The sequence below is a fragment of the Lacerta agilis genome, chromosome 13 (genome assembly GCF_009819535.1).
Source record: "Lacerta agilis isolate rLacAgi1 chromosome 13, rLacAgi1.pri, whole genome shotgun sequence".
Classification (NCBI taxonomy): Eukaryota; Metazoa; Chordata; class Lepidosauria; order Squamata; family Lacertidae; genus Lacerta; species Lacerta agilis.
Genome location: NC_046324.1, coordinates 30189812 through 30204892, shown reverse-complemented (window position 1 = coordinate 30204892; position 15081 = coordinate 30189812). Strand labels below are relative to the sequence as shown.

Sequence of the window (15081 nt, the reverse complement as noted above, 5' to 3'; positions counted from 1 at the left end):
TGAACTGTATTGTGTTATTATCTTCCTTAGTGGGTTGGGCAAACCTTTATTCTGAATAATGCTTTTTATAGAGTAGGGGTCACTGAAGATGAATCTATGGGACCAAGCAGGCGAAAAAATTCAGGAACCATTGACTTAGGTCATCTGGGGAAATTCTGCTGCTAGCAACATGCCCTACATCAGTGTTTTTCAACCTTTTTGGGGCAAAGGCACACTTGTTTCATGAAGAAATCACGAGGCACACCACCATTAGAAAATGTTAAAAAATTTAACTCTGTGCCTATATTGACTATATATAAAGTAATTTTTCAATTTTTCCCACGGCACACCAGGCAACATCTCGCGGCACACTAGTGTGCCGCGGAACAGTGGTTGAAAAACACTGCCCTACATGCCCGTCGTAGGGCAGTGACCCAAAATTTTTTTCCATTTTTTTGCTGTCCTAACCCTTTCCTCTTCCACATGTGAAGCAGCAGTTACCAGTTGCTATAGGTGTCTCCCGAAGACTCTGTTTTTTTCCTGTCCTATAAGACTGGACCCTGCTTTATCTGCTTAGATCTCCCAAATTTTTGCTTCATCTGTAACTACTGCTTTATTGTTTTTTTTGTTTTTTGTTTTTTGTTTTAATGTTATATTGTTTGTTTTTCAAACTATTTAAAAGAAATTTTTGAAATATTAAGTGGTTTGTAAATGCTTCTAAATAAATAAACATGTCTCATGATATGAAATAAAAAGTAGCCTTTCTTGTTTTTGCTGAAGCAGGCTACCTCTTTGGAAGCTACATAATTTGGGAGGTATTTCCTTCCACTTATGCCCAAATATTGTGATCTCTCGGCTTAACAGAGACCATCACCCTGCTGACAATAAAGCTGCATGTTGCAAGTGAACTGTCGCTTAGTTCTCCAGCAAACTAATGTCTAACTCCCATTATTTCTCCTCTAGGATGGGAATCTCAGCTTCTGGAGACAGGTTTTTTAGGAATATTCCTCTGCCCCCTCTGGACACTTTCCCAGTTGCCCAGACGCACCCCGCCTTCCCGCATAATCATCTGGGGCTATCGATGGCTTATCTTCAGAATCATGCTTGGAGCAGTAAGTGAATTTTTTCTCCATCTTACATTTGTTTAATTTTGCATTTGTTTGCTCCAAGTATACATGGGACTTGTAAGTTGCCAGTTTCCTGGGGAATACTTTTTGGGAGCAAGAATTTCCTCCATGTGGCCAGGGGGGCATTTTTTTTCCTCCCCACATGACTCGGCTGGAGAACAACATTGCAAAATTTGGAGAAGTAAGAATTTCAAGAGATCACTGTGCTTCAGTTCGCATATTGTTTCAGATGGTGTAAAATTACTCGGTTCGCCTTTAAATATAAACTTAATCAAATCTCCCCTGCCTCCCTCCTCCCATTCCTACTTGAATCTAACAAATCTTTGGGTATAGTCTCAAGTGTGAACTGAGGGCTGTGGGAGAGGTTTTTATTTGAATCTCTCCTAACTAAATGCTAATTGAAGTGCTTGATTAACATGAGATCTCACCTCAGGCTTCAGCTATTAACCAGGGCTGTGCGTTGGTAGGTGATTACTGCCTGCTTTCCATTATAAGTGGAGCTGAAATTTAAAAATCACTTTGGGAAGACAGTAATTCCTTTGCATTTTTCAAAGTTTAAGAACACTATCGTGCAAAGGGCCTAGGTCTCAAGATCTGTGCGATGTTCCAGTATAGCTGGAATCTTTTTTAACCTTCCATTTACCCCAGCAGAATAAATGACCACCTTTTCTTAACACTTTTTCTTACATGTTTAGGCTGCCCTGTGGGGCTACAGGTTTTCAGCACACTAGGCAGTTAAGTGGTTAAAGATTTTCTGTCCTGCAATACTGGCTTGATAATGGAAATCTCAAGGAGCCTCTCAGCTTTCTGCGATTCCCTCTTGCATTTAGTCTCTCCAACTAAAAAAAATGAGACAGGGAAATAACTCCCCCCCCCCCGGCCTTCAGAGCTGTCCATCTCCCAATTCCCTTCCTCCTGGAGAAGGGGAGGGGACTTGATCCAGTAAGCTCCTCCCCTTGCCCCTGCCATGACACCACCAGCATCATCCCAAGAGGTTCCATGGTCTGCAAAACCCATCAAGACTCCCCTCCCTGCTTTCTGCTTCCAGCATCAAGGGACCCCTCAAGCATGAGACAAAACTGCACCTGCTACATTCAGCCAAGGTTTAATCATCTAACATTATTTTTGATGGTACGGACGGGGAGGCGGGGAAGCAACAGCCCTGACTGCTTTTTGAGAAATTGCTCTCAAGGCAACAAACAAACGAATTGGCCAGTTCCGGTTTGCTTGCAAAAACTGGTCTCCGCCCAAAACAATGTGGTTGTTGTTTTTTTGTCTACGGAGCTAACATCAAAATTAGAGTAGAGCTGGGAGAGATTCCCTGTCTGCAGCCCTGTAGAGCTGATGACACTCAGTGCAGACAATACGGAGCTAGTTGGATCAGTGGTCCAACTTGGTAGAAGGCAGCTTCCTGTGTAACTCCCAGCTGGGGAAACCTCTGGTCCAAAGGTACCCAAATTCTCTTGGGCCACTCTCCTCTTGGTTCAATAAGCTCATCCCCAGTGACCCTCTGCCCTATAAAAGGCATTATTCAGAATACAGATTTGCACGACCCACTAAAGAAGAAAATAATACCATGGAATTCAAAACAGTAACAATTAACTGCACCTTTATTCACAATCAAATTAAAACTATTCCGTTTAATGAATTCAACAAAACGGGTGAACTTGATCCAGTGATACTAGCTTTTGGAAGTCTGATAGTCATTTACACTTCCTCTTGCATTTTAGCACTTTCTGACAAGGTAATCCCCCCCAGGGTGGTGATGCTACTGCCCACATTGGGAACTAAAGCCCCTCATTGACTGCAGCAGCACCTGGTTTCAGTAGTCATTGCCCCCCACACTTTCCAGCCTGTCTCCCAGCTGCCAGGACTAGGAATGTGCTATGGAATCATAGAGTCATAGAACTGTAGAGTTGGAAGGGACCCTGTGGATCATCTAGTCCAGACCCCTGCAATGCAGGAATATGCAGCTGTCCCATACAGGGATCGAACCAGAAGCATTTTGCCATTCTCTTAAAAAACAAACAAACAAACAAACAAACAAAAAACACCACTTGTTGCTCTCAGTAGTAAATCCTGCACATTTCCAGTGTTGTTGTAGAAATCAGGAATTCATTTAGCCCATTCACATATTTATTTATTTTTCATTTATTTATTGCATTTTTATCCTACCTTTTCCTCTAAGGGGCTAGGCTCAAGGTTGATCTTGGGGCAGTTGCTGCCTCTCAGTTCAGTTTAACAGAGTGGTATAAGACTCACTCTCATGTGAACATTGGGAATTTTAGCTGCATGGGGGGAATAGGGGCCTCCTTGCAACTCTTAACAAACTACAGTTCCCAGAATGGTTTGAGAGCCAGTGCGGCATAGCTGGACCTGTGGGGCCAGAGTTCGAATACTGACTGAACCATGGAGCTCACCGTGTGACCTTGGGCCAGTCATTCTTGGTCTAACCCACCTCACAAGATTAAACTGGCAGGAGGGGAGAACTTTGTATGCCACCTTGAACTCCTTAGATGAAAGCAGATAGGATATAAATGTAATAAAACACACACACACACACACACACACACACACACACTCTCTCTGCTGGAGTTGTATGTGCATGTGTGATGCAACCAGAAACACACCCGGCAGCCCCTTCTCTGTGTTTAACTGCCGCCCATTCCTCAGCTGCAGGCAGCATTGCAACAGGTGCACATGTGTGGTCTGGGAGGAAATGCTGGTTTCACGCGTTAAGCTTGCGCTGTGCTGTGGGCTGTCAGCCTTGTTATCCTAGTCCAGAAGGGATCATACACATACTTTGGGCATGGCGCTGCCTGAGGTGCCATCAATCACGGATCCACGCCTGCCTGGATTAAAATCCCCTCTCCCTTTAATGACCTTTCCATCTTCCCCCCTCTCAGATGCCTGCTACTTATATATCAACAAGTGAGACATAAAAAGCTGCTCTTGGGACTTCATCTGTTTCAGCGAGAACTCGCTCGGAAGACACCTGGAGAGTTATGGCTCTCCAGATGACCGAAAGCTCAGATCTTTTAAGGACAGGGAGAGACACTCTGTGAATTGTACATATTCCCAGATTCATAGCTGAACGTCTTAGGCAGCTGCAGGCCAACAGCACTTGGTTAAAATAAATGCACAGAATTCCCTTCTTGCAGGTGTTACAAATCTTCAGTGATTCTTCATATTTATCCTACACACTCGAGAGAGTGTGTGTGTGTGTGTATTTGGTGCAATGCAGGCAGGTTATGTAAAGTTAAAACGGTCCCAGGAGCAAGAGGGCTTTCGGGAAGAATGGGGCATCTGTTGAACGCATGGCCAAATCCACACCAGTTCTTCTCTAGGTTACTGGAAGCTGCCTCAGAGATGAATTGTCTTGCTAGGTCAGGCTAGTAAGGTCCAACGAGCCCTCTAGTCTGTTCTAGCCAGGATGAAAAGCTCTTGGTGCAGGGAATGAAGGAAACAGCCTATTTCCTGCTACTCTCTTAACTGTGTTTCACCCTTACTCTTCCATCATCCATGCAAGGCATGCAAAAAAACGGTTTTCAAAAAGCCCACAATATGATTTTTAACACGTGGACCCTGCAGCAGAATGTTGCAGAGTCGGGTGCTCTTGCTTAGGTGTCAGTTAGCTGTGTCTTCTTTCAGGAAACTTGGTTCCATTTCACCCTCCCTGGTTTTCCATTCTGCCCCCCCCCCCCCCCCCGATCATCCTCTGGCTGCTGAGAATGCTCTGTCCTCATTGAACTGTCACTCCCTTCATTTAGAGTCCATTTCCTCGACATCTTTTGTGTTTCTGCAAAGCTTCCGGTCCCCCACCTCCCTTTAATCCTACCAATGACTACCTCTTGTGGGTCATTTTGAGTACAGAAGGACCTATGCTAAGAATGTGGGTTCACTCTTACTATATTTGCTTGTTTATCTTCCATTCCATTTCATTTTACCCTCCCCTTTCTTCCAAAGGCAGGCCCATGGCCTCTATCGCAGGGGACTCCAAGATTGTGGTCATGCTAGCCACTGATAGCCTTTTCATCCTTAATGAATGTGTCCAGTCCTCTTTTAAAGCCAGCTAAGTTGGTGGCCATCACTGCTTCCTGTGGGAACAAGTTCAACAGTTTAACTATGTTCTGTGTGACGCAGTTCTTCCTTTTGCTCGTCCTGAATCTTTCAACATGCAAGTTCATTGGATGCCCATGAATTCTGGGTGGAACTCAAGAAAACTTTCACAGGCACCATTGGAGGTGCTGGTGGAAAACTGCTCTATGGTTGCAGCCTGTGGACAGATCCTGTGAAGGCTATTCCACAAAATTAAGCTTTAAAATATAACATTATTTTCCTACCCCTTTGTTACTTTTTTGGGGTTTTCCATTCTTTCGTGCAGCTTCGCAAAAGCACTTACTGGAAAAGGTGGAAATCTGATTAGTTGAGAAGTCAGATGAGCCCTCTTCCTCCCTCCTTCCCCCTGCTCTCCAAATTGCTTTGAATTTTGACATTGCAGGCTCGCCAGCTCTGAAATCACGTTAGATATGAAGCTGTAAATCAAGGATTTATTGCATTCCTATGTGTTTGAAATCAAGCTCAAAATGGGCTGCAGTCAGCAGCTTTAATTGACAGCCACGTCTTCCTCCTTTTTGCCGTTAGGACTCTGAAAGGGAGGGTAATTATCCCAATTGGTTTTATTGCATTAACGTGGGCCGGAGTGGAACATAAAGGGCGCTTTCTTCCCTCCTTTTGTTTTTTGCAATGCTTCCTCGGTATCTGTACATGAGAAATGGGAAAGGGACAGACTTTCTGCAGCGAAGCTTCATGGGAATTTTTGGAAAGTGATGTCTACAACGTTCCGACCTCTGACCTTCCAGCTGCAGCCGCCCCGTACTCTGTGGAGATCCCATACTTGACTTCTTAGTAGCCTCCTTTGTACTTTTCTGATCTTGCTTCATTTGTCCGAGTCATAGCCCTTTGGCAAGAAAACTCTGTGGTTTTTATCTCTCTGCCTCCTGCCCCCGCCTCTCCGTGGCTTAAAAAGGCACATAGCAACTAAGACCCCAAGAACCTTTCTGAAATCCTATTCACCCACCCCTCACAGCAAGTCTTCAAAGTCAAACTCTTGTTCAGTCTTCCTCTTTTTTGTGTCTATGAAAAGGATGGGGTGGCGGGGGGTGGTGGTGGTGGTGGAATGAGTTGGAGAGAGCAGAAAATAAAAGACTGAGCAAAACCTCAATCAGTATAACCCATTAAATATGATATGGTATAAAACCAGTACTGTATTTCAAAAACAATTGTACTAAAATGTATTAAAACTGGATCCTTAGATGGGCTTGCTCAAACAAACAAACAAAGGTTCTTAGCAAGTGCCAAAATGCTTTCCAAGAATCTGCTCACTTTGTCTCCATGGAGGGTCATTTCCCCTGAGTGGGGCTTGGGTAGGAGAGGTGTGCACAAAGATGAAAATCTATCAAATGGCAATAAAGGTAGCAACAGAGACCCAATAGTGCTGTCACCATCGCCTCTCCAGGTAGCTGCCCAGCTGAGCGATTTCATGTGGCTGCCTTGGCTGTCTCTTAATGCAGACTCAGGTCACCCGTCACTCACCGTGGACCACTGTTGGCAAGACTGGCAGCAACAGCTGCAGATACGTTCTAGGCTTATGGTATTACTTTTTCCCTCTTGCTAATTATGCTGTTTTAAATGTGCATTTTATATTTGACTCCTTTTAGCAAGTTTTTATTTTGAAATGTTTAAGATCATTTGTTGTTGTTCACTTTGCTGTGATAAATGTGCATTCCGCAGTTGACCTCCTTTAGCGATTTCAAAGTATTTTAGTTTCTTGCTCATTCTGTTGCTTTGAATGTATACTTTATGTTTGACTTTCTTCAGTAACGTTCTATTCTGGATTGTTTTATTTGATGTTTTAATGTGCTGTTAACCGCTTTGAGATTTTTTTCTTTAAAAATTATGTTGTTGTTCTTTAGTCGTTTAGTCGTGTCTGACTCTTCATAACCCCATGGACCAGAGCACACCAGGCACTCCTGTCTTCCACTGCCTCCCGCAGTTTGGTCAGACTCATGTTGGTAGCTTCAAGAACACTGTCCAACCATCTCATCCTCTGTCGTCCCCTTCTCCTTGTGCCCTCCATCTTTCCCAACATCAGGGTCTTTTCCAGGGAGTCTTCTCTTCTAATGAGGTGTCCAAAGTATTGGAGGCTCAGCTTCAGGATCTGCCTTCCAGTGAGCACTCAGGGCTGATTTCCTTCAGAATGGATAGGTTTGATCTTCTTGCAGTCCATTGGACTCTCAAGAGTCTCCTCCAGCACCATAATTCAAAAGCATCAATTCTTCGGTGATCAGCCTTCTTTATGGTCCAGCTCTCACTTCCATACATCACTACTGGGAAAACCATGGCTTTAACTATACGGACCTTTGTCGGCAAGGTGATGTCTCTGCTTTTTAAGATGCTGTCTAGGTTTGTCATTGCTTTTCTCCCAAGAAGCAGGCTTCTTTTAATTTTGTGACTGCTGTCACCATCTGCAGTGATCATGGAACCCAAGAAAGTGAAATCTCTCACTACCTCCATTTCTTCCCCTTCTATTTGCCAGGAGGTGATGGGACCAGTGGCCATGATCTTAGTTTTTTTGATGTTGAGCTTCAGACCATATTTTGCGCTCTCCTCTTTCACCCTCATTAAAAGGTTCTTTAATTCCTCCTCACTTTCTGCCATCAACGTTGTGTCATCAGCATATCTGAGGTTGTTGATATTTCTTCTGGCAATCTTAATTCCGGTTTGGGATTCATCCAGTCCAGCCTTTCGCATGATGAATTCTGCATATAAGTTAAATAAGCAGGGAGACAATATACAGCTTTGTCGTACTCCTTTCCCAATTCTAAAAATTTATAGCGGTATACAAATGAAATGAATAAAAAAAATTAAAAAAAATTCTTCAGGTTGACACAGAATTGTTATAATCAGATTGACTTTGAATTCTTACAGTTTTTCAAATCAAATCCTCCCTGCACAACCAGTGTTTCCCAAGCTTGCATCAATTGAATTTTGGAAACGTAGCTTAAGGCCATCAGTCTCCCTTTCATTGTCATCTCGAGCTGTTCCACTGGGGTTTGTGTGCGTCTTTCTTAACCCACCCAGCCACCCAGCTCCAACTTATTTGGAATAAATTTTGGCCTGAAAAAGGATCAAAGATGGCTTTGTTCTTTTTTGACATTCTGCAGAAGAAGAGGGGGGTGGGGACATCACCCTGACATCTGCATTATGAAGAGAAATGAGGGGAGGGAGAAATTCAGCAGAGAGGAATATAGTTATTTATCCCTCTTGCTCCCTCGCCCCCTCCCCCTACTTTTGAAAGATTTTTTTGTCTCTCTTCTTTTTTAAGAAAAGAAAATCCCCCACCATGAATGTGGCTCATATTGGCTTAATGCGTGAATGACGTTTTAATTATTTGGGATTTATCATTGTGAAATGGGGCCGAACTTGGGTGAGGTAGGCTGTATAAGATGAAAAGAAGTGGAGTTTTCACGACAAGGGCGAAATGGAATAGAACTTCTTTTTGAGCGTCCCCTGCTATTTTGGGGGGAAGTAATGCCAGAATATATCACAATGCAGCTACTAGATTCTTCACTGGTTCTGTCCTCTGTCCTGCCCAAGTAGCTACTTCTTTTTTGAGTGTTTCCAGGCTTTTAATTCCTGGCCAGTTCTCCAAAATATATATTAAATGATCAAGAGGATGGAGTGACTCCCTTAGGAAAGGTTGCAGCATTTGGGACTTTTTATTTTAGAGAAAAGGAGAGCAAGAGGCAACATGATAGAAGTTTATAAAATTAAGCGTGGCATAGAGAAAGTGGATAGAAGGAAGTTTCCCCCCCTCTCTCATAACAGCAGAACTTGTGGAATTCCTATCCACAATGGCCAAGCTCTGCCTCCACAGTCAGAAGCGAAATGCTTCTAAACACAAGTTGCTGGAAGCCACTTTAGAGGAGAATGCTCTTGTGATGGCTTCCTGCTTGCAGGTTACCCATGAGGGCATCTGGTTGACCACTGTGAAAACAGGATGCTGGACTAGATGGGCCACTGGCCTGATCCAACAGGGTCTACTTACATGCGCAACCTGAAACCTCTAGCATTGGGGCTTGATGGACTGGCCAGGGTGGACCATGGTGGCAGGGTTGGGGAGAGCAAAGCAACTTTGCAGCACCATCTCTTGGGTTGGCACTGCAAAGAGGCCTGGATCAGGCCCATTGCTGTTACTTGATGGCAGCAGGGGCAATTTGGGATTCAGCAGATCCTGTGCCAGCCCAACCTCACCTGCTGCCGCCATTTGGGTGGGTGCCATAGGGATAATTGGTCATGGACTGCTCTGCAAGATGCATTAATGTTACTGATGTCCCTTCGGCAGTTTTTCCTTGAATTTCCAAGAGTTGTAGACATAAAGTTTTCTGGTGTGTGAAGGGGTAAGGATTGCCAGTCCACAGAGCCACCAACACCCCTTGGGCTTCTACTCAAGTCACTGTTTTCCAAGTGGCCCTCCAGATTGGTTGGAGGATTGCGCAGAACAGTGACTTGCACAGAACTGCAACAGACGGGAAGGAGGTGAGGTGAAATTCCACAGTGTGATCCAGCAACATCTGATTCAGAGATGCAGGAAGATAGCCGACTGCCTTGGAAGGAGACAAAGGCTACAGAGCCAGGGGGGTGCTTTGGGTTTGCAGGGGTGGAGCTTTTCTCACAGCCCCTAAGCAATTCTCTCATGGCAGGTGCTACAGTGGTACCTCTGGTTACGTACTTAATTCGTTCCGGAGGTATGTTCTTAACCTGAAACTGTTCTTAACCTGAAGCACCACTTTAGCTAATGGGGCCTCCCGCTGCTGCTGCGCCACCAGAGCACGATTTCTGTTCTTATCCTGAAGCAAAGTTCTTAACCTGAAACGTTATTTCTGGGTTAGCAGAGTCTGTATCCTGAAGCATATGTAACCCGAGGTACCACTGCATTTGCACTGTACATTTAAAGCAGCATTGTACCTCTTTAAACAGTCATGGCTTTTCCCAAAAGAATCCTGGGAAGTGTAGTTTGTTACAGGTGCTGGGAATTGCTAGTAAGCCCCTGCTCTCCTGACAGAGGTACAATTTCCACAGTGGTTTAACAACCAAACCAGGGAACTCTGGGAATTGCAGTTCCGTGAGGGGAATAAGCACCTCCTAGCACCTCTCAGCAGCCTTAACAAACTATACTTCCCAAGATTATTTGGGAGAATCAAGTGGTACCATGCTGCTTTAAATGTGTAGTGCAGATGAGGCCTATGTGGCGAGTGCTGCTCTAGGGTTTTGTCTCCAGACACACTGGTCCTATTTAGACATAAAAGTCCTTTTACTGTGATCATACCTCTTGGTTGCCTGGGCAGAGGATGGAGAGAGAGGCATGTGTAGACACTGCTGACTTTTTTGTAGCTTTGCAAAAGTTAGATTCACATCCACTGGCCTGTCTGCTTTGCCCCTCTGGCCCTGGGAATGACACGCTTGAGAGAACGCAGCTCTTGAGTTGAGAAACCATGTGCTAAACCACATGGTTACCATCTCAAACTTGGTTTGTTGAAACAAGCCAGCTTCATAATAAACTCTGATTTGAAGGTGGCTTTTTTCAACAAGCCATAGTTAAGATTAACTAGTTTGTCCAGGTTGAGACATCGCAATGGGGTGTAATTAATCTAAAACAGAAGTGAAAGCTCCTGAACTTCTCCTTGCACCCGTATCAAAGAGTTCAAGGTGGGGTTCATTGTCCCCTGCCTCCTGATATAATCCACACAACAACCCTGTGAAGTAGATGAGGCTGTGAGCCAGTGACTGGCCCAAGGTCACCCACTGAGCTTCACAGCAAAGTGGGGATTTGAACGCTGGTCTTGCAGATCCTAGGCCAGCACTCTAACCACTGCACCACACTGGCTGAAATCCCTGACATCTGTCTTGACCAGAGTGTGGAAAATGAGATAACAAAGACTTTTACCTCTTTGAGACAGGCCCATATTTTATTTATCATAGTGAGGGACTTCAAAAAGGGCAAATAAAAAATAACAATAAAACAAAACTGGGGAGGATTAATATCTTTTAAATGCAGCATTTTCCCAGTAAGTGAGACCCAGCAGGTCAACATGTTCCTTGACACTTTTACCACCGAGTTACCAGAGCCAGTTCTTCCATAAACAAAAGCTAATAAGCAACTGGAGTACGGTTAATAAGGAACTACACCTTTTTATTGCAGTAGTTTCCAGATTCCTTGTGCTGAGGGGTTGGGATCAAAGAACTGGAAGTTTTCTAACATATTTGGGATAAACAGAGTGCTGATTTGAAAAGACTTGTTTGCTCCATGGCGAAATGTTGTGGAGGATTGGTCTGTGGATTGTTGGGAGAGTTCAGGATGGATGAAAGAAAGCGTTTCTTCCCATGGCACAGGAGTTAATCTATGGAACTCACTCCCACAGGAGGCAGTAGTGGCCACCAACTTGAATGGCTTTAAAAGAGAATTAGGCAGATTCAGGGAGGACAAATCTATGAAGAGCTGCTAGCCACAATGGCTATGTCCTGCCTCCACTATCAGAGGTATTGTCAGTGAATACAAGTCACTAGCCATTGCAGGTGGGCAGAGTGGTGTTGCGCTCACATCTAGCTTGCGGGTTTCCCTAGAGCTGGTTGGCCATTGTGTGAACAGGATGCTGGACGAGATGGGCCACTGGCCTGATCCAGCAGGTTCTTCTCCTGTCCTTATATGAAGTAGTACAGACACATGCCCTTTAGCTCCTCCAACACTTTCCCCCTCCAGAGTTAACAGTCTTTTGCTGTTCTCTGGAGAAGGACAGTGGAGAAGAGGCTGTGCTCGAAACCAGCTGTGACCTCTGCTGTTGCCTCAGTGGGTGGCCTTATTCGAGCTACACACTCTGAGCCCTTCGTCTGCAATTGACCTGCCTCACAGGGCAATTGTCAGAATTGTGGAAATAGCATAAGTGAAGCCCTGTAACTGCTCCAGTAAACAATAAGGGTGGTAGGCATTTGCTTTGGTTTGGGAAGCCTTTGTTTCAATGTCTGCCAGCCTCCGTTTTGGAGGCCCAGGCAGCCTCTGTGGCAAGGGGTGTAGATTTGGTCCCCGGGCTTGTGGTTCCCCACCCCTGTTTTACACTCATTGACCGGAACACTGGAAGGCAGGAGTTGGTTCATTTCTTACTGAGCTGTTGGGTAGAATAACGTACTCCCTGTCAGCTTTGCCTGTTCTCTCCCCTTCCCTTCCTTCTCACAACTGTGTGATATTTAATTCTATAGCGTTTTGTGCACAGCACAGACAAAACCCGTATTTCATTTCTGTGACCCTGCATGCCAAGCAGCTGCTCTGCCGTTAAGCTACGAACTTTGCCAGAATGATTTTTGGTGGTTTTTAAATATACAGTGGTACCTCAGGTTAAGAACTTAATTCGTTCCAGAGGTCCGTTCTTAACCTGAAATGGTTCTTAACCTGAGGCGTGCTTTTGCTAATGGGGCCTCCTGCTGCCGAGCCGCTGGCATGCGATTTCCGTTCTTAACCTGGGGCAAAGCTCTTAACCTGGAGCAACCACTTCCTGGTTAGTGGAGTTTGTAATCTGAAGCATCTGTAACCCGAGGTACCACTGTATCCTTACTGTGCACTGCTTAGAAACTGTGATATAGAGCAGTGCATCAGTTTTTTTTTATTATTAAAAAAAATACTTTAAACAATCTACCTTATGGGATTGTGGAGGATTTTGCATGTGCAGTGTGCTGTGGACACCCAAATGATGTTACTCAACAAGTTTTCAGAAGTGAGCTGTCTTTTCCCCTGTTAAGCAGTTTGTCAGCCTGGGCTGGGTGCGGCCTAACTGTCCGCCGGCTGGCGAGCGGTCTGATTTGCAAAGCCCGTTTGCCTACCTGGCCTATTTGAATCCCAGGCAAAGCAGCTCCCTGGTTCACAGCAAAGGGCTGCATTGTTCCTAGCCGGCTTTTGCATAAGGTTCTTTGGCTTAAGTGAGAAGTCGGTGGTTGGGAGAGGGAAGGGTGTGGCCCTGCAGTCGATTAGGTGGCTTCAGTCCAAACAGGCTATTGAAATGTCAAGCAGCTGACACGAAACCCAGCCTGTAACTTTATAGCTTGTGTGGCTTCACATAAAAAACAACAACAGCAACAGGCCCAATGAGCCTCCCATTCTCTCTAAGCTATTTTTTTTTTATAATTACCTTTATTTCCCACCTTTTCCTCCAAGGAGCTCAAGGTGGTGTGCATGGTTCTTCACTCCCTGTTTTATCCTCACAACAACCCTGCAGGGTAGGTTAGGCTGAAAGACAGTGACTGGCCCAGAGTCACCCACTGAGCTACACGGCTGCATGGGGATTCGAACCCTGGCCTCCCACATCCTAGTCTAGCATTCTAACCATTACACCACACTGGATCTCAGGGATGGCTCCTTTTCCCTTTGTAATATTTTAAATGTTTTCTATTGAAGGGGCACCAAATAGCCTACAGGTTGGACACCATGGAGTCTCTCATGTTCCCTGTTTCTTTTGTTACCTCTCTGTACATAAGTGTTGGGAGGGGCTGTTGCCCTCCAGATGTTGTTGGACTACAGCTCCCAACCTGACTGACCACTGACCATGGGGGGTGGGTAGCATGATACAACTTTCAACAGTCATGGCTTCCCCCAAAAAACCCTGTTCTGGAAACTGTAAGAAGGCAGAGTGCTCTTGTATTCGGATTGTGCTTGCAGGTTTCCCAAAGGCATATTATTGGCCACTGTGAGAACAGGATGCTGGACGACGTGGGCCTCTGGTCTGATCCAACAGGCTCTTCTTAGGAAGCATTAGACATTTAGCCACCATGAGTGTCCTTGGAAGCTGGTTAGACGGTCCCCCTGCTAGGTTCCAAAGGACTAGTACATATTTCACTAAAACATCAACTTCTGTAAATCTTGAGAAGTTTTATATATTTATGCAGTGGCATAGGGCTGAGTCTTTTAAAAAAGATATTCCACCATGTAGGAATTTAACTGCTCCTCCTGCTCCTTATACCTTTGTCCCTGTTTGATATTGAAGAGAGTCATTGAGCCATCAATTCTTCCCTCATATTTCCTCTCACTTGCTTTCCTGACACAGATTTTCCAACTGTCTCATTGCTCTTCCCAAGCCTGATGTCTGTCTCCATTCCCATCTTTTATTTAATAACGTAAGACAATGGACCACCTTATTGGGGGGAAAGGAGAAGGTAGTCATTAAATGTACTACCAGAAAGCAGAGCCGCAGGTGTCCGGAACATCCTTTTGACTAGCGAAGCTTCCTTTGGTTGAGATATTATTGTGAGATCTTAATCAGGATGTCCTGCAGAAGCACACATCAAAGGTGGGTGCTCTAGTCCCACATACCTTGAGGCTTCCAAATACACCTTTCCTGCTTCCAGGTTTGTTCTTTGGACGGGCATCTCTCTTGATTGGCATGGCTGACTTCTTCCCTCCCGCCCCCTCCTTTGTCTTCAGTCCTGACTTTGAGGCTGTGAAATTCAATCCTGAGATTACTGCCAACCTTTAAGTTGGTGGACCTCTTCCTCTTCCCATTGTAGTGCTGCAAACTTTTTTCTTTTACCTGCTGACCTTTTTGTAACCTGAGGGAGAAGCAGGACTGCTCTCCTTCACACCTCTCATTGCCTTCTTTCCCACTCCAATTGTTCTAAAAACACGATGTGATCTCTCGAATCTGGGCTGCTGCAGTTCCATGGCTGTGGAGGTCTCGCATAGGCTCTCAGACCCAGAACAGGGAGAGGCCTTCTAGCATCCTTCTCATTTCTGTGCAGATTAGAGGTGCAGGAGAAGTTTGTTCAGCCTGCATTTTACTTTTTATTATTTTATTTCTGTATATCACATATCTGTTTATTAACGTCTATGCTGCACTTTGTCAGAAGAACGCAAGATGCACTGAACACACTG

At 44.9% G+C, this 15081-nt stretch overlaps 1 protein-coding gene across 4 annotated transcripts in view; it reads left to right on the top strand.

The window, feature by feature from the left end:
* The window catches only part of LMF1 (lipase maturation factor 1), a 154747-nt gene that overhangs the window by 44900 nt on the left and 94766 nt on the right, over positions 1 to 15081 (top strand). For all 4 annotated transcript variants that reach the window (XR_004427738.1, XM_033166872.1, XM_033166874.1 and 1 more), the window contains exon 4: positions 943 to 1091. Coding sequence is in view for 3 of the 4 variants with exons in the window: in XM_033166872.1 (XP_033022763.1) it covers positions 943 to 1091 (149 nt within the window). In the remaining variant the exon portion in view is untranslated. The remainder of the gene's footprint in view (positions 1 to 942; positions 1092 to 15081) is intronic.